This window comes from Scomber japonicus, chromosome 6, assembly GCF_027409825.1.
Source record: "Scomber japonicus isolate fScoJap1 chromosome 6, fScoJap1.pri, whole genome shotgun sequence".
NCBI lineage: Eukaryota > Metazoa > Chordata > Actinopteri > Scombriformes > Scombridae > Scomber > Scomber japonicus.
This window is the reverse complement of record NC_070583.1, coordinates 8528330-8548545: the sequence shown is the minus strand read 5'-3', so window position 1 is coordinate 8548545 and position 20216 is coordinate 8528330. Positions and strand designations below refer to the sequence as shown.

The window sequence follows — 20216 nt, the reverse complement described above, 5'->3', positions numbered from 1 at the left end:
TTAATGTTTCAGACTAGAAAGATGTATAGGTAGTGCATCAAGTCAAATAAACACGTTTAAAAAAAGTGGGACTGCCTAAATTAGGGCTATGCCACACTCTTTATTACATTTCACAGATGCCCAAACAGTTTCACACTTTTTCACAGATTTCTACTGAGGCTGATCTACAGTATTTCATCATTATGTAACTGTTTTCACAAGGATAAAAGTGCTGAAGAGAAAACATATTACTATGCAACAGCTTTCAAATCAACAATTTAAGGTCCAAAAATATTTCATCTTCAGGCTGTATGTTATTAAGTTGTGTTTAAATGTGACTGACTGACAAGAAGAAATGAATGTGTGAGTGCAATAAAGTTCAATGCACCTATCTACAGTATGTTACAAACATGGTATATGGATATTTCAAAGAGTCAAAGTATGTACTGTATGTTTTACCTTGGGTATTCATTTATTCTGAAACCCAATTAAAATATATACTGCAGACACATGGTAACTGTTTTATATGAGAAACTTCCCTTCTTGCTCTTCAAACACAATATAAAAATTGATAGTCAGTTAATCTCGGTTTTCAGATCTTCCTCCAAGTAGTTGGTTGAAAGAATGAATGTTCTTTACAAAGTGCCATGAATCACTTCTCATGATCTATTCAAGATTGTATTTATTTGTATTTCATTTTATTTCCTCTCTGAGTAGGTCTCTACGCTGAGTTGGTACGAAGCTTGCATTAATAATGTCCATAAAAGATTTAAAAGAAGAACAAATCTGCAAAAAAAATCCTAATTAAAAAGAAAATAAGATCATAAACCACTGCGATGTCTGATTCATAGAGATGCTATCAGATAACCTCTGTATTTAATGTTGGCAGTTCACTAACCCTAACCTGAACTAGACGAAACAACCTCTGCAACTGCTACAAATCACATGAGCTCTCCATATAACACTAGTCCTGTGTGAACATGTATTGTCTTAAACTATTTACTGTCCCTGAACTCTCACTGCACTTTGCTCATTACCTAACAAGCTTAAAAGGAAACTTCAGAATGTTTTAGCTGATTACAACTCAACTCTCAAGAGATTTCAGAACGAGACTTCTCCTTGAGAGAGACTTGAGAGAGACTTGAGAGAGACTTGGTAAGACACCATAACAAACAGATCAAATCAACCTTTTATTACTCTGTATGGATCGAGATCTTTTAGTGGGTGTGCACTGATGGGGCGCTATTGCTACATCAGATTACATTGCAGTCCATTTAGTGGCTGCCAACAGTCGACATAATGATGGTCGACATAAAGTTTGTTTTATTGTAGCAGCGCATCAGGACAGTCAATGTGATTTCAAACTTCTAACTCAGTGCAAACCAACTGTTCTTTCTCAGACACCGCCTCAAAAACACAGACGATGTAATGAGCTCTACGCCTCCAACAAATGTGAACAACTTGTACACTTTGTTTTGATATATCTTTTTCATTATTACAGTTGAGGAAATGTATTTCGTCATTCACCTCAAACTTAACTTCCTCCGGTGTTATACAGTCTCTGTCACTGTCTTTTGCTGCCACACAACTCAACACAAGCACTGCGGTGTCACAGTGTGAAATACACGCCCCAGGGTTCTACATTTTACCCCACCAAGTGAAAAAGCAGCCCAAGTGCGCCTCCCTTGTTACTAATTTTGTATTTTGTGGAGTTCCTCTAGGCAAGACTGACATCTGTTGTGTAATTGCACAGCATGGACTGTACTAAGGCACCAATGTGCTGGATTCTGGGACTATTTTCTTGTGGTATATCATTGCTGAAACTGGTCATTTCAGCCGGATATTAGAAAACTCATGCTGGATGTGGTGCTTTGAAATACATAGAAGATATTTCATGGGAGCAGTATATAATTGGAGAGCACAACCCTTACTTATCAACAAGATTAAGACTTTTTTTCGCGGTGTCATTTGTCAACTGTGTGGCGCTGGTTTCCACACGGGCCTCCGAGCGATGGATGAAGAATGACCTGACGCTACTCCGTGCTTGTGAATGATTGAAAATGTGTACAGACTTCAATAATTGTCACCGACATGTGAAACTAATGGGACCCCTTAAGTGCCTCAAGTATAAATCATTAACAGTGCTAATAGAGTTACACAGACACAATGCTGACTGAGGCTCATATAGAGGAATAGTGTGTTCTTGTATTTTATTTATGTTCAAATGATGCTAGGGACAAAAAACACATTTCCATTAAGGTCTGTGTGTGCAGACCTGACAACTTTGCTCTGGTGCTCTGGTGCTTTGGTAGGGATTGTTTTTTGAGATAACAATAGTTGAAATTCTAGTTTTTGGAGAATCTTTGGTCTTTATTGTAGAATTGTGTCCCTGCAGACCAACATGACATTAATGACTGTCTTCTAATGAAATTGAAGAACTATCTAATCAGTCAAAGCATCCAAACAAAGACTCCTGATTTGCTGCCTATTAAAGTGAATGTTAGACGTGGTGTAACTGCATAGAAAAATCAATGACAAAACAAATGGGCTTGAATAGATGCAAATTTGCTCTAGGTAGTGCAAACTGAGGTAAATATGAGTCAGTGCAAGTTTCTCCAGAGGTTGAAGGACCTCATTAGGGACAGAGACAAGAGGAAAAAGAAGCAAGACTAAAGGAAAATACCACAAATAACTCCAGTCAGAGTTTCAACCATCACATAAACACACTGTGTTTCCTGTCTTTCTACTTTCTACTATATTACAATCACATACAAGCCAAACTGCCTTACCTCCTGCATTCTAGACAAAACAGCTCTACTTATAGTTGTGTTTCTCTACTTTCTTTGTGGTTTTGTGGCTCTGAATCAGTACAAACATGTGGCAACACACCAGCTATGAGTTTACCACAAAGAATAGATAGATAGATACTTTATTGTCCCCGAAGGGAAATTTGTCTTGGACTCCTTGTCTCAGCACTTGGAGTCCAAGACAAATTTCCTTTCGGGGACAATAAAGTATCTATCTATCTATCTATCTATCTATCTATCTCTCTATCCATCTATCTAATAAACCATTATCGAAGCAAATAAGGATCCAGTCTGTAAGCTAGTAATCAGGTTTTAAAATGAAAATCCAAATTTGTCTGTATATTTCTTTATACAGTGACAAACTCTTTAAACTGAAATCAAGTTTTTTAAAAAGACCATGCTGAAAAGAAAGCAACATCTTAAATGAAAACATGTTGTCTTGGTGGGTCATTTAGATTTACAAGCTCTTGGATGATAGAGCAAAAAAACTTTGGAAATGTCAAACAAAGGTTATGATTGTAGTGATATTCAAAATGTTTCAAAGAAATATGGATGAGATGCTCACCACATTCACAGCATAGAAACTCTTTAAGACAGGTGGTGGCTCCTAGTGAATGAAATGACATTATATGCGGTGAGAGACAAACAATCTTATGATGTAGATTTGTTTTGGATTCCTGGATTATCGATGAATCATAAAATGAACGGGCAAACATCAAATGTGAAAATCTATGAATGCATTTTTGTGTGTGTGCATGATCATGTGATGCTTAATAGTGTTTGATTCTTAGAAATTGATGTTGTCTGATCATTTGTCATGCAACTCCGGATGATCTTGTTTTTTCATGGAATCATTTTTCTCAATTCATAATCAGACGCTTGTTTCATTGATTGACATGCACCGCTGCTGGAGCGTACCAGCTCGCTGGTAATTGGACGGCAGGCTACATCCCCAGTTTAGTGGGGGGGAAATTCTCCAATACCTCGCAGGACTTCTCATGCATCATCATTTCATCTGAGCTGCTGTTGAAACGCTGTCGTTCAAATACCTGCCTGCTTCCTAATGAAGAGATATGATGCTCCTATCCTGATATTTAACGCTGCATGCACACAGGAAGTGGCCCACATCGTCCTCCTTCCCCTGCATGTTTCACTCACGGCCTTTCATCAATTACAGATAATTGTAAAAAAAAGCAATGGGACTCTGGGTCACTCCAGGAACGGGCCACGCCCGCTCTGGGAGGCGGTCACTGATTGGACGCCTCGGATGACACAGCTGATGATGGAGAACAGTGCATGATTGTTTTAACAGCCTCATCCTTGTAGACCACTCGACCACAACTCAACCACAACTTGATTAAAAGATGACAGCAGCTCCACCATAATTTCATCAGCTGCTTTTCTAGAGTTTTGCAGAAGGTTAGACAAAAGTTAGATTTCATTTTCTGAAGCTCTCTGAAATTTGATAAATTCACTATATAAAATGTGCAAAAAGCTGTTCAAACTACAGCTAACTAATGTTAAAAATATGATTTAAAGGGTTGCAAGACAAAAAGGTATAAAAATAAAGGTTTAGGGTCATTATGACCAATGTTTGATTTAATCCTAAAGTATCCAGAATTAAAGAAATACAGAGAATATAATGAAATTAATGATCATAGGAATGAATATAAACAAAATACATTATGTAACCATGACATTGTGAAATAATGACATGTATTACATATATTAACATATAACAGTAATTCATTGCAGGACATCATTTTTTCATTCCAGCCCTTGTTATTTCATAATGTCCATTTTTCAAATGTCTGGATTGAGTTTTAAATTATATAAAATGAGTGGAATTTAATAACTTTAGGATTAAAAAGGGTAAAAAGGAGCAATTTAATGGATATAGTACATATTTAGTGTGCATTCATCCATATGATCCATATGAACTGTATTTAAACATTCAAAACTTGTTGTTATACTGCAGCCTGAGTTTATCCTTTCTTATTTGCCTTTGCTAATAAACTCCACATAATGTAAGGGATATGTACACTCGTTTCTGTTATTGGAAAAATTAAAATAAACACAAATATGACCTATTCAATGTTTCAGGTCTAGTTATGCTCTTAAAGCTTTAAATACAAATATTTCAAGTAAAATGTATCAGATGTTTAAATCCAGTGATTATACATTCTTTTAAACTGTCATGTTTTTGTTTAATGAATTCTGATGTATTGATTCTACAAGTTGCCAATTAGCAGTTGTGGTATTTCAGTGGTCAAGTGTTCTCCATAACCTCTACTGACCATTGGACCAATGAAAACAAGTGAAGCTGAATGGATCCTAGGCTTAGCCAATCATTGAAGCGACTACAGGCAGTGACAGGTCAGTAGAGAAGGTTACAGGTTAGACAAGGAAGAGGGTGTTTAACACTTTGAGGCACGATGGCACAGACGGGTTTTGGCTGAGCCTGGCCCAGATCTACGTCCATCGGCATTAGGGATTAGCCCTGGAATGGAATGACGGGGTGACAATTGGTTGATTGGCTGATGAACCTGTTGCCGGGCGGATTCCAGGCATTTGGGTAGCCCCGATCGGTGGCTCTTACCACGACGGATATCCGGACTCGTTTGGACGGCCTCCTTTGCTCAGGAGACGCTGGGCTCTCCAAGTTGTTGTTTTTCTTACGGGCGACCAGAGACAAGCACACAACGTTAACAACCTTAATGTCACTTTGACTTTGCCTAAATTATTTTTCTTGCAAAGCCTGCTTGACATCACCAAACTTTACTGCAGAGCTGTGGAAAAAAATAAGCTGAATGTATCTTTATGACATTTGTAGAGTGGTTCAAGAGTGGAGAGATTTTTTTCTTCAAAGTCTCACAGGATGCAAGGATGAGACAAAGTGTAAAAGGTTTTTTAAATTGAGGTCTACTGAGGTACTGTGTGTGTGTGTGTGTGTGTGTGTGTGTGTGTGTGTGTATGAGTGTGTGTATGAGTGTGTGAAGAGTACATGTGTGTGTCTGTTTGTGTGGGAGGTACTATACTGTAGAGCGTGAAGGACTGTATGTGAGAGATAGTATAAGACTGTGTGGTGTGTGTGTGTGTGTGTGTGTGTGTGTCTGTGTGTGTGTGTGTGTGTGTGTGTGTGTGTGTGAGGGGGCGTTGTTGTCAGGTGTATTGGAGGACATAGTTCTCTCACCTCCATGCCTTCTGTGTCTGGACTGGCGCAAAACAGATTCTTCAAAGCAATGCCCGAATTATCTTGTGGGCCTGAAAGAGAGACGGAGAGAATGAAAAACCAGTGGAACGATCAGATGTTCCTGATCACCAGCTGTTCAATTCAATCTAATCTGGTGTCTAAAAGAAGCATTACAACAGCTGCATCCCAATTCAGTCAGACATGAGCCTGGACTGTGAATCTGGATAGGACTAAGACATTGATATCAAATCAATATCTTGATATTTTGCTAGGAAAACTTAAAATACATACATATGTAGGGCGAATAAATCTACATGTAATTTCAATATAGATGTGAAGGATCTCAAAGGCACTGGAAGGATTTTCCATGTCAAGAAATGTTTAATTTTACAGACCTACAGTACTGTGCAAAAGTCTTAGGCCACCATTAGAATAGTTGTTTTTAGCAATGCTATAATAACCATATAGAATTATTTCTCAATACAACCAGAAAATACAGGAAATGTGTATGCAGTGTTAAAAAACAGAAAAGAAAACAGCTTCTATTGGCTTATACTTGAGCGATAGCAGGAATTTGGCTCTCTTAAACCTAAATGGAATGGAACCTTAATTCATAATAAATAATACATTTTGTCTACATATTTTCTGTTTGTATGATGGTGGTGGCCTAAGCCTTTTGCACAATACTGAACCTGGACCACCTGATTGGTTGAAAATCTACAAATCCATGACTCTTTTTTCTTTTTTTTTTTCTTTTTTTTATAATGGTAGTGAAATGTGGGGACTCCCTGCTTAAGTGAAACGTGGAATAACATTCTGGATATTTAGAGAACATCAATGAAAAATGAATTCCAAGTTGGAATCATGTTGAATTAAGTTCCAAAAAAGAGCATTAAATCCTAACTATCTTCAGGCTAGTACTTTCATGTCAACAGATGTCACTCAACACCACCATAAAGGTGACAATATGTGTCAAATGATGATAATCTTGGATATAAACTTATCTTATGTTCATAAAACGTGAAAGAAAATGAAAAAGGAAATTCTATAAGACACTACCAGACAGCAGATCAAAGTGACAGAGCTGCTTCTGCTTTAGCCTTTTTAAATCCAAGTTTTTTAAATAAAGTGAAAAGACAGAAGAAGAATCTCTGGTACATTAACTTCACAAGCTTTAAATGCAAAGTATGCTGATATCTCTCAGTGAACAGCTAAATTGGCTTCAACAGTACACACAGCAATCACACACAAAGAAAAGTACATGAACCACTGGACCTACATGACCAAAACTCAAAGTATGGATAATACTGAGCAGATCCTTTAGGGAGACATTTTGAGTCTGACACACTGTTAAAAAATGTATTCAATGTTTACTTGACTGATTTTTGGTTTGACGTCCTTTCTTGCATACTTCCTCTATTGAACTATTAAACTATAAACACCATATAATCCATGCAGTAATACTTATTGTCTTTTTTTACATGCTGGATTCATTTAAATAGCATTAGCAACAACGCTCTTTGCTAATATTGTACCGCTATATGCATTATGGTTGTTATTATTATTAACCTAATGGTATTCATATTGCTTTATGTAAAAGCACATTTCATTTGGGTTTGATTGAATGTGCTGAGGAATAGTTGAGTTAAGCAAACACATAGGAGGGAGAGAGAGAGAGAGAGAGAGAGAGAGAGAGAGAGAGAGAGAGAGAGAGAGAGAGAGAGAGAGAGAGAGAGAGAGAGAGGAGAGAGAGAGAGAGAGAGGAGAGAGAGAGAGAGAGAGAGAGAGAGAGAGAGAGAGAGAGAGAGAGAGAGAGAGAGAGAGAGAGAGAGAGAGAGAGCAAGCTTAGAGTTGTTATTTCTGTTTCATGAGTTTAGAGACAGGGGCCATTAACATTAACAGCACTCTTTCTGGATCTATTCAATCTCCTCATTTTTCTTTTTGCCTCATCTGTTTGAAAACACTTTAATGTGTGTGTGACTTACTGGTGGGGATCTCAGTGGGTCGCTCCACCACAGAGGGTCTCTTCAGAGCAGGTTTAAGGGGCTTCTGAGGAGTTGGACGAGTTGGACTGAAGGATGACTCCTCAGTAGAGATCTGCACACAGACACACACACACACACACACACACAGACACACACACAGACACAGACACACACACACACACACACAGATAAGAAACGGCACTCAAAGCTCCCAAACCCCCAATCCTACTTAAGAGATGGACTCCTCTCTCTCGTCCTGCGGACTCATTAGACAAATGTATGTACTTGTAGGGAGTAATGAGATGGAGAGAAATCAAAAGGGGGAACAAGTCAGTACTAAAAGAGAAAAAAAAAGCAGAGGGAAAAAGGAAAAAGAAACCAGCGGGAGCCGAAAGCTTAAAGAAGTGGCTGATATAACATTAAATGACTTCAATGACTTTCCATGCTGGCTTTTCCATGACCTAAAAAACATTTGGACTTAGTTGCAGTCATGTGTCTCTGAAGCATCTGAACATGAAATATTTCACATATCACATGCTGTGTGAAACATGTGACCCATTTGTAAAATCATGAACCTTCCTCATAAATTGGGCTGATATGGTCTCTTAATTAAATCCTGGACATCAGCTAACTGGAGTTTCTTTAATTCTTTTACTGCGTAGATATATTCCAGCTGTCCTTTCTTTTCTTTTTTTCCTCCTCTTTTGTGCAGTAATTCCTTTCTTAAAGAGCAAAATGTTTCTCATAGCATCTGTTTCCAGTGAGTAACTACATTGAAGAACATTTTCATTAATCTGGTTTTAAAGAAGGGGGGCTTAGTGTCTGCTCACAAAGTCCAAAAACCTGTGAAATACACACCATACTGTAAGAATATGTTACCGCTGATGAAAGGATGGAAATGGGAAACGTAGAAGAAAAGAGGGGAAGAAAAGAGAGTGAAGAGCTTCTCACACACACACTTCCCTCCCACACCCACATCCATGCCTGAGGGTGTTCTACTCAGCCACTCACTGCAAACTGATGAAAGAGGAATGAAGACAGGGGGGAAAAAGAGATAAATCGACATTTTGAGCAGCACAGTGCAAGACCTAAAACCACTTTAGACATCTACCTTAAACACTGTCTGCCAGCATCCCTTCTGTCTGTTTCTCTCACACACACACACACACACACACACACACACAAACGCATACACTCAACGCATGCAATCTCCTTATAGCTGTTATTGATGGCTTAATAACACGTTAATGATGCACTAAGCTACCATCCGTCTCACTGATACAAAGTTTTGGAATAAATTTCCCATTTTCACCATCCTTCCCCGTCTTCTAAAAGCATCCAATCAGAAGTCTTTGTCCGGTAAAGTTTTTGCCGTTGTCTCCATGAGCAACAAGTAAACCCCCACCCGTCACGTCTGCGTTTCCAGACTCATTTTTCTCTTCTGTCTGAGTTTTTCGGAAAAAAAAAAACATCTTTCTCAATTTCGACTGTCAAAACTTCAAAGTTCAGGCAGAACCAATATTAGATTTGTTCCTCCAGTAGTGATTTGATAAAGGCGAGATGTCACAAAAATCCTGCAGGGCTTCATTTTTATCTACTTGCTATAGAACAATATGTATTCCCTTAAAAAATGAGCTTTTTTGTTTACTTTAGAAAGATTAAATGTCTGGAGGAAGTAAACCAAACATTAGTTTTTATTATCAACCTAACAATGGTGTTACTGCAGGTGGTGCTCCTGTTCTCTTTGGTCATAGTGACCTAACTGCTCATAATAGCTATGATGATGGTATTTCTATGATCATATTAGATGGTATTTAAATCATATGAAACTTTTCTGTGGTAACAAGCTTGTTGATTCTCCAGCTGCAGAATGTAAGCTACAAGTTTAACCTCTGACCTGGAAGCGGACTTCCTGACTGGCCCGCTGGTTGCCGTCCTCGCTGATCGGGTTCGACACGACGGAAAGACGCTTCTTCTCCGCGGCGGCCCGCTCCCTGATGTACTCTAACCTCCGAGCACGGCCAAGCTGCTGCGAGAGCAGCGACTGCAGCTGGGCACGCTCGATGGAACCCAACAGGATCATAGACTCTGGAACAGAGAGCAAGAAAAAGATGAGGAACGGGGAAAAAAGTGGAAGAGGATGGAGGGACTGGAGGGATATTTTGAGGAGGAGAAGGAAGAAAAAGAGGAGATTGGAAGTGAAGAGCAGGAGAAAGAAGAGGAGAAAGAAACAAATGGTGTGAGTGAGGAGGAGAAGGGAGGTAGAAGCGAGATAGGAGAGGGGGGGGGGGAAGGGAAAGCAGAAGTAAGGATGAAGGGAGGGAGCAGAGGTGAGGAGAAGAGGAAGCAGGAGGAGGATGAGACGAGGCAGTAAAAGATGCTTTAGGAAGAGAGAGAGCGAGCAGACTGCAGGAGATCCCAAACACATGTTGCAGCACTGCAGAGGGCTCAGCCGAGTTACATAAGAAGAGCCTGAATGCAGTCAATGTGTATCAAGTCGTGCGTGTTTGTGTGTGTGTGTGTGTGTGTGTGTGTGTGTGTGTGTGTGTGTGTGTTTATGGGGAGGGCTGACAGCTTGCTTGCTTTAAGTAATTGCCTTTGTGACAGTACGTGCTGATTATGTATTTGGTTAAATGCCGCAGCTAATTGTTCCTGCATGATTGCATAATTGAGTCAGTGCCGGAATACCAAATTTGCACTTCAGTGAGGCGGTGCCCCTCATCAAGCTGCGCTCAGGCAAGTTTGTCAATCAATCAATCACTTTAACGAGCGTGCCACCAAGGTCGCCGGGAATTTGTGTTTGGTACAGACTGGAAGGGACGCTGCGTTCAATAGCATCAGCAACATCCAACACACACACATCAATATCACATCAGACACACTGATTGGAACAACATACGCTGTCCACACGGACTGTACTACTGTAAAAAGCTTCTTAATGTTTTCACACTGTTCACTGCATCCTTAGGACATCACTTTAATAATTACTTTATTATAATGTATTGTAGCTGTTTTTTTGTGCCAATTTTGTAACTCTTAAAATATCTGATAGAAGATTCAGTGTCTAAAAAAACAGGTTCTCATCTAGAATGTGGAACTATTGGTGTTACAGCCTGTTTCTGTTTATTCATTTATTCTCTCTCTTATATATTCCTTTGCATTTTATTGTGATATGGACCCACCATGAGCTGTGTTTTTATATCACAAATATGGATTTTGTCTAAAAACCACATGCATGGTTCCATACTACATGTGTTTCTTTGCAAGTATAGTCACTACTTTCATTGAAATTGATAATAATGTGTACTTTATGCTTCATAAACAGTCAAACTAGACCGGCTCAGTGCTGACCCAGGAGGTCAACAGCTGTGATTATGTGCTGACATTCATTTTTAAATGGTTTTAAAACCTGACTAAAACTTTGACATGCACCAGTTTGTGATAATCCATCAACATATTTTCCTCTGATCTTAAATTAAGTAGAAATAATTCATAATTCCGGCTTTTTTTAAACTCAAAAATGAGGAATAGTTTCATTTAAATTAGAATATGTGTGGTAATAAGTTGGAATGATGTTGGCTAAAAATGTGTTAAACAGAACTGGGTGATAATTTATACTTTATGCTTTTTAAAACAGTCAAAACTGACCTGGGAGGACAATATTCACATGTTGCATTTCTCTAGTTGATCTAATAAAGCAAAGCATGATGGGATCCATCTAGTGAGGTTTTATCTAAATAATAAAATATAAATAAATAATAAAACAAATTATGTAAATGACATCTTTGATTGTGGAGGTATGACTTGTATTGTTATCTATTCTTGTGTAGTTATCACAGGTAAAACTATGGTGTACTGTGCAGTTTGACCAACAATAGAATTTTGAAGCAAATACTGATAATGGGGCCTTCCAATAACAATAAACTGTATCTGACTATTTTAATAACATGAACACATAACATATACAGGCCTTTTTAAAAGGATCCTTTAAAAAAATGTCAGCAAAGGTAAATGCTAGGTGGAATATTTCACAGTTGTAAGATAACAAAGAACGCCCGCACTCTGAATGGAACATTTACTCAGTGTGTGGGTGATCTTTGTTCTCCACATTGATTTTTTACCTTTTAGCCTACGCACCTGTGCATACACTACCATGGGGGATACTTCACATTTGAAAAAGTAAACCTGTCAGTGTTTTGGACTGTTTCTAAACTACCTAAACATATCTGTGGCATTTCTTTCTCTTTACTTCCTGCTACTTACTGTAGCAGCAGATATAAACACCAATTATTCTGCGGTAAGCCGATATCAGTTGATATATTGATCTGGTTCATTTATGGGTCAAGCTCTAGTATACAGACACCAACGGTTTAAGATCCTTGAATGTGTTCCTGCATGAATAAAAAACTACCTGATTGGCAGCCGAATGCCAAGAAGGTGGGACTCATCTAATATGGGAAGAAGGGAACATAACAAACCTAAAGTATTTTGGTTTACTTTCTGTCTGCATTTATGTGTTAACCCTTTATGAAACGAAACCAACACCCAGCTGTGTGCTGCCAGTGTAAGGTTAGTCAACCCAGTTTCCCCCATCCGCTGGGGTTCTAGTAGACCCACATTCTGTTTTTGATGCTGGCAACTGATGGCACTCAGTATTTACTTTGGCCTGTAAGCAGGTGGCATAGCAGCTGGGTTTTTGGTGAGAATTCATTTCCTTACACAAAACTTTAGGTTATTTACATAACCCCGGTTCTCTGAGTAATATGAGTGAGATGTCTCACTATGGGATGCACGCCTCGCTGCAGCCCTCAGAAGCATTTATCTCATTACGCCAATCCTGATTGGCTGGTGAACGTGTCCGTCCGCCACAGGTAGTCCCATCTACCTTAAATAGCTCATGCGGACGGCACCACCCTCATTCAAGATAAGCACCTCTTCTCACTCGCCCAAGCAAGAAGGGTAGTCTGGTGAGACATCTCACTCATATTACTCAGAGAACCGGGGTTATGTAAATAACCTAAAGTTCTCTTTCATAATATTTCGTTCGATGTCTCACTATGGGATATGGTTGCTCCCGTATTGCCAGACAAGCTTATCGAGCGTCCACCAACCCACAGGGAAAAATGTACTCTGTTCCAATCAGGACAGCAAAACCGCGCGTGCCACGCACGGAGCGGAGACGTCCAGCATATAAAAACGGACAAAAGTGAGAGGCGAGGACCAACTCGCTGCAGCACAGATGTCCTGAACAGAAACTCCCCTGAATAAGGCCCAGGATGCGGCCAAGCCCCGAGTCGAGTGCGCCCGCAGACCCGCAGGTGTCTGCAAACCCTGACTCGTATAAGCCAAAGCAATCGCCTCCACGACCCAGTGGGACAGGCGCTGCTTTGTGACAGGTTTCCCCTTATGAGGATTAGCCCAGGAGACAAACAGCTGATCGCTCCTCCTGAAACCCTTAGTCCTGTCCATGTAAGTGCGCACCGCACGGACTGGACATAACGCATGTGACCGCTGCTCTCCAGGTGAGGCAGCAAAGGCCACAAGGTCAATAGGAGAACATGAGCCCACTACCTTAGGCACAAAGGCCGGGTTGGGCTTCAAAATCATCCTCACATCCCCCGGGAAAAGCTGAGTGCATGATGGATGCACCGAAAGCGCATGGATGTCACTAACCCGTTTAGCCGAAGCCAGAGCCAGTAACAACACTGTCTTGAGAGACAGGTGTTTCAAGCCTGCTCCCCCCAGCGGCTCAAAAGGAGGACCCTTGAGCCCCTCCAGAACCACCGCCAGATCCCATGGTGGCACCAGCGGTCTGGACACGGGGAGAAGCCTGCGCGCTCCCTTCATAAAACGGCAAACCAGCGGGTGCTGGCTCGCTGTTTGTTCCCCAAACCCCACGTGACAGGCGGCTATAGCTGCCAAGTACACTTTAACTGTGGAGAAGGCTTTTCGTTTGTCAATCAGGTCCTGTAAGAATGACAATATCACACCCACTGGACACTGAAAAGGAACATGGCCATTTCTGTGACACCAGTCCTCAAACACTCTCCACTTACAGTCATACAGAGACCTAGTGGAAGAGGCTCGAGCACTTTGTATAGTGGAAATCACACGCTGTGGGAGTCCCACCGCTGACAAATTGAACCACTCAGGGGCCAAACCCACAGCGCCAGGCGTTCTGGGTGCGGGTGGAAAACCGCCCCCCCCCCCTGCGATAACAGGTCCCTGCGCAGCGGGAGCTGCCAAGGTTGCGCGCACAGCAACCGATATATCTCCGCCAGCCAATGCATCGCAGGCCAATGCGGAGCTATCAGAATCAGCGCGTGGCCGTGGTCCCTCACTCCGGATAGAGTGGGGGGTAACAGGGCCAGGGGAGGGAACGCGTAAAGAAGCTCGTGCGGCCAGACGGGCTGAGGCTTCGGATGTTTCGGTATTTTGAACTGCGAAACCTGGGAGGCAGCCTGCGCGAAGGATTTACGCTGCGCAGGTGGAGAGGGAGCTGAGGGCTTGCGAGGGAGGCAGAGCTTGAGAGCTTCGTCTTCCTTCTTTTTGGCTTCACACCGTTGTTGCATCGATGCTAGGGCGGAACCAAAAATACCCTCCGGGACAATGGGCATGTCCAGGACGTCGTCCTTCTCTCTGTCTGACAGGCTGGCGAGGTTGAGCCACCGCGCTCGCTCCTGCAGAACCATGGTCCCCATCGCTCTTCCCGTGGCCTGGACCGCGCAGCGTTGGACACGGAGACACAGGTCGGTGATGACCGGTATCTCCTCCCACGCAGCTGGGTCCTGAGTTTGCGCAACATCCTCGCACAACTCAGCCTGGTAAGCCGTGAGCAGCGAGAGGACATTGAGCGCTCTGGCCGAGAGCGCCGCCGCCTTGTACGCATTCTCAGTCAGGGCTGACTGAAAACGGTCGGACTTGAACGGCAGGCTGGGGCTCCGGGAGGACACCGCTGACAGCTGGGGGTGAAGGTGAGCTGCAACAAGTGGCTCCATCGGAGGCATGCGGAGCAGACCCAGGCTCTCCATCGCCTCACAGTCGAGGGACGAGGCCCCGGGAACCGGGCTCCGGCTGCTGTAGGGGCGGTCTCTCCATGAGCGCGCCACCTCCTCCAGCAGCTCCGGGAATACGGGGAGAAGTTGCTTCGTCGCGCTCTTGGCCAAGGGCAATTTCTTCCCCTCGTAGCGAGATCTGGTGGTCTCAGCTACGACAGCGGGCCAGGGGATGCCCAGCCGGGCAGCAGCGCGTTTGCACACGTCGAGCATGTCCGAGCTGGGGGAGGGAGAAGCTGGTGTGCTACTCTCATCTCCATCCCGAGAGTCGACGGAAGCCGCGGGCTTTGCAGCCCGAGCCGGCGTGATGAAGATGTCATCCTCTTCCTCATCCTCTGATATGAGGAGATCCAAGGCGCCATCATCATCTTCCCCATAGTCCAAATCCAGGACGTCTTCCTCCAGCGGGGGAACCGCGGCTAGCTCGAGCTGGGAGCCCCAGCTGTCGCTAGCCTCCGGTGTCGCCACCGCAGCGACCCCCACCTCCTCTCCGCCCTCGACGGCGGCGCCGTCGGAAGAGAGATGGGGGTCATGTCCAGACAGGCTAGCCTGGCGGGCTAGTCGTCTGCGGAGACTCTTGATGGTGAACACCGCACAGTGTTGACACGAGCCGGGGACCTCGATAGCCGCCCGGGCGTGTTCCAGCCCAAGACAGCACGAGCAGACCTGGTGTGGATCCATGCTCGATATCTTATTCCCGCAGCGACAGAGTCTGGCTCCGGAGTCTCCGTGCCCTCTGGTGTGAGGGGTTTTAGCCTCCATTCCGTGCGAGCTGGTGTGCAGGCAGGGAACCGAGGCAGTTAGCTGGTGTGCTAACCGTGAAGAAGCCGAGAATTAGCTGGTGTGCTAATGCCCGGTGCTCGAGTAGCCGTGGTGGGGCGTCGAGAGCAGTGCTGACCAAGCCGTGGAGGGCAGGAAAGCACTGAGTTCGATCTGGTGTGACCGACGAAGCAGAAAAATGTCCTAAGCTAGTAGCGCCCAGCGACAGAAGCTAAATAAGATCCGTCTATGGACAGTTAAGCTAGCTAGCCCTGGACGCGAGATATGCTCCGAGTGAGAAGAGGTGTTTGAATGAGGGTGGTGCCGTCCGCATGAGCTATTTAAGGTAGATGGGACTACCTGTGGCGGACGGACACGTTCACCAGCCAATCAGGATTGGCGTAATGAGATAAATGCTTCTGAGGGCTGCAGCGAGGCGTGCATCCCATAGTGAGACATCGAACGAAATATTATGAAAGAGAACAATTATTACTCCATTACTGTCAGAAGTTAGAGGACTACTGGGTAGCATTTAGTGGCATCTAGAGGAACAGACTCCATTTATAAGTGTGTTTTAATTAGTGAATAATGACCTGAAAATAGCTATCATTGTGTTAGAATGAGGCCTTTATATATCTACATATAGAGTGGGTCCTCTTCTACAGAGGTACCATGTAACACTGCCATGTTTCTACAGTAGCCCAGAAAGGACAAACCAGACCCTCTGACTCTAGAGAAGGTTTTGGGGTCATTGTAGGTTCTCGTTCGTGCTTAGAATGGGGGCAGAGGGTATTCACTTGGTTGCAATCTTCAACCTAACCACTAGATGGCATACTAACCGCCCACCTCTTGACTCTAGTGTTAACAGATAATCAAGTTGTACGCAACGTTTTTCTTAACATTATAAATTCTAGTAAAAACACCCTTAAAACCTATGGAAATAATGCATGTATTCCCTTTTTCTTTATCATCTGTGCACAGCTGATTAACTCTGCTCAGAGGGTCTCATAAATACACATTTTTCCTCAAAATTTGATTTAATCCTTAATTATGTAAAACCAATGAAATAAAAGATATATTCTAAAAACTTCAAAACTTTTAGAAACCATTTGATGATGAACTTATATAGATATGGATATAAAAACCTGTATGTATTGAGCGCGTGTGCAATGCTGTGCGTTTATGTGTAAGCACTCATGGGTCGTGATGCCATACCTGCAGTGCATGCTTATGAATTTTCATGTTCGTATAGGAGGAGAGAGAGCTATAGTAATGGCTTTTTCCTTGTATGGGTGGGTTGGTGTATAGGCAATAGTAATATATCCTGAAAATATACCCACATATGTATTATATATGATGTATGATATACTATAATGAAAAGCAATAGGCTGAGGAAAAACTCATAACTCAATTCCTTTTAACCTGCCAGAGATAAGGAGGCCTTTCTGGGATATTAGAGGATATCTTCTATAAAAATAAACAAGTGTGTTAAAAAGGGAGAACAAATAAGCAGGATATGAGATGTGCTGGTTTGTAAAGTGCACGTCTGTCTGTCTGTCTGTCTGTCTGTCTGTGCCAGCGTGCAATGAAATCTGAACCACTCTCTGTCAGCGTGTGTTTGTGTCTCACCGGCTGATTCCACCAGAGCCAGAGTCTTGAGGTGGCCTGTCAGCAGGACGTTATGCAGGTCTCTGTAGCAGCAGTTGAGCGTGATGTACCGCACGTCCCTCACCATGATGTCCTCCACACGAATATTATACTTCCTGAGAGGGGGAAGAGGGAGAGGAGATAAAGAAATGAGATGTTGAATATATCAAGTAGGATAAAGGATATATCTGAGCAGAGAGAGAAAAAAAAGGTGGATCTAGTGGAAAATCAAATATCATTCGAGTTTGAAAAGCTACACCAACTTTAAACCTTTGATGATACCATTTCTGATGAAGTCATGCCGCTAAAAATACGGATTTCCAGGTTGGTTCGTGCAGTTTTCATGAAAATATCGCTCAGCGTGCATCTATAACCGCTATCTGACCGCACATCCTTCTTCCAGCTGACCGGTCAATCCAGTAACACGTTACACAGTTCCACACGTCAGCCGGATGTTAGCGGCGCTGACAGCGTGGCCATGTGTACAATAGGAAGGGGGACAAAATGGGTGACATTGCGTGAGCAGATCTTGTCTCAGCAGAATTGTACGCCCCGGTACACCAGTCATAAACACTCAGCTTTCTCTTCCTGCCTCAGCTTGCCAAAACTTGCAAAACACGACAGCAGTCACTTGATGTTTCCGCTGCCAAGCCCCGGCGGCCGTGCCAGGACGCAGGCTCCGGCCAACCCTCCGCTCCTTGTTGCACTGACAATTCAATACACTGACCTCTCTTGGACTACAGAGTCAATTTGATGACTTCAATATAACGGCTCAAAAAGTTGGTCCAGGATCCTAATAAAGCAAAAGCAGTTCCATGAGAATGGACCAACAGAAATCTGTGCTTAAACACAAAGCCTCATAAAAATGTTCTCTACAGGTCCTTCAGTAGTGCTGATGCCATTAAAAGGGCCAGTTCCAGTTTTTTCACATATGTGTATGGTAAATACTGTATGCTTACGGTTGTTTAAGTACATGGCTTGGTTAGGGTTAGGGAATGATTGTGGTTACAGTTACAGATTTATGACTACACATGTATGAAAGTCAGACTGGTGCGCATCCACCGCCAGGACATCCACACCGATATTATTGGCCAATATCGGCTTATCGCAGATATATTGCTATCAGCTTATGTTGTCTGATACGTATCAATATAAATTGTGTAATTATATAGGCAGTATTTTATGTATATTTGATACATTTTTCTTAATTCAAGTTTAATTCCTGTGGCTCAGGAGGTAGAACTGTCATCCACTCATTGGAAGATTGGCAGTTCAATTCCCAGCTCCTCCAGTCCACATGTTGATGTGTCCTTGCGCAAGATATTTAACCCCAAATTGCTACCAATGCACCAACAGTGTATGAATTTAGGAGTTATTTTCTTCCTGATGAGCAGGTTGGCACTGTGTGGCAGCCCCTGCCATCAGTGTGTGTGAATGGGTGAATAGGACATGTAAGGTTAAAGTGCATTGAGTGGTCAAAAGACTAGAAAAGTCCATTTACCATATACGTACATATGTTTTTTGTTCTATGCAGTTTTAAAAAAGTGTTTGATAACCACATTTGAGGCATCACTGCAAAAAATGTGTATATGTATATATTCTGTATAAGATTATCCCTAATATTGGTATCAGCCCCAAACATCCAGTATAGGTCAAGTTCTATTTTCCGCTTCACTACATACAGTATGTAATGGGGACACGACTACCTGCAATGCAGCTGAATATGGGCACTTGACAAGTTCTGAAATGTACTGTCCAATATGAACATATTTCCTCTGAACACTACACTTGGTGAACAGCCACAGAGACATTTTTTGTCCAAGTTTTGAGGTATGAGATTTGTTTATGAGATTTCTGCCTCCACCACAATTCAATGGAGTTGATTGGAATTTGGTTTGTGGCGGTCCCAGCATTGAAAAATTGCATCACTGCCACCAGCTGGAACTTTTCATCAGAACTGCTTTGGACAGAAGAAATACTTCCTCAGCAAAGTGCTTGCGTTGATGTTTGTGTACCATCTGGACTGACAGGAACGGAGTCCACTTTGAATTTGTCTTCATCTTTGGTGTCACATACTCAATGCTGCTGTACTGCATGTCTCAGAGATGACCTATCAATCAAACACTGCAGGGCGTATGATTCCTAATGAACAACACGGGACATTGTAGGTGACGCTCCTTCTATTTTAACCTTGGTGACTGTCATTTCTCATCCCAACTACTCCCCAGTTTGTTCTGTTTCTGCTCTAAACAGACAAAAATACATCAATGACTACCTCACAGCACACCTACTAGACACCTACTGTTACCAACAGAAAATCAAACAGATTTCCTGAACTGGATAAATGTTGAGTCACTACTGTTTTCTATCAGTCTGTGGTAGAAAAACATAATAATGATTAAAAAAAACTTCCTCTTTGTGATGCATTGGCAGCCTCTTTTAATCTGCTAGTGGATGTGATAGAATAACGTAATGCATGCCTCTGAACTGGCCAAAACCACTGCCAAGACTAATTTCCCTCGGGATATCAAAGGCAGTTGATGAAATCTGATTGGTTTCCTTTTAATTGAACCTTCCTCCCCCGCAAGGCTGGGCAATACATTTGATCAGTTGGAGCTATCTTGCTCTAAGCCTCGGCTTAAAGATCTCAGGCAAGATAAACAGATTTATAAGGGTTATAAATCCCAGCTTATAGATCATCCATATTGTCCAGAGCGGAATGAAAAAGGCTCCGGGTGTTGATATGAATATATATTTATGTGTGTGTGTGTGTGTATGTGAGAGAGGGAGA

General features: G+C 42.4%; 1 protein-coding gene across 1 annotated transcript in view; it reads right to left on the bottom strand.

Annotated features, from left to right (window-relative positions):
- clcn2c (chloride channel 2c) overlaps nt 1–20216 on the bottom strand; it is a 166182-nt gene that overhangs the window by 18096 nt on the left and 127870 nt on the right. The window contains exons 16-20 of the mRNA XM_053320881.1: nt 17408–17541; nt 9862–10052; nt 7965–8076; nt 5980–6050; nt 5386–5460 (exon numbers count right to left, since the gene is read on the bottom strand). Of these exons, the coding sequence (XP_053176856.1) occupies nt 5386–5460; nt 5980–6050; nt 7965–8076; nt 9862–10052; nt 17408–17541 (583 nt within the window). The remainder of the gene's footprint in view (nt 1–5385; nt 5461–5979; nt 6051–7964; nt 8077–9861; nt 10053–17407; nt 17542–20216) is intronic.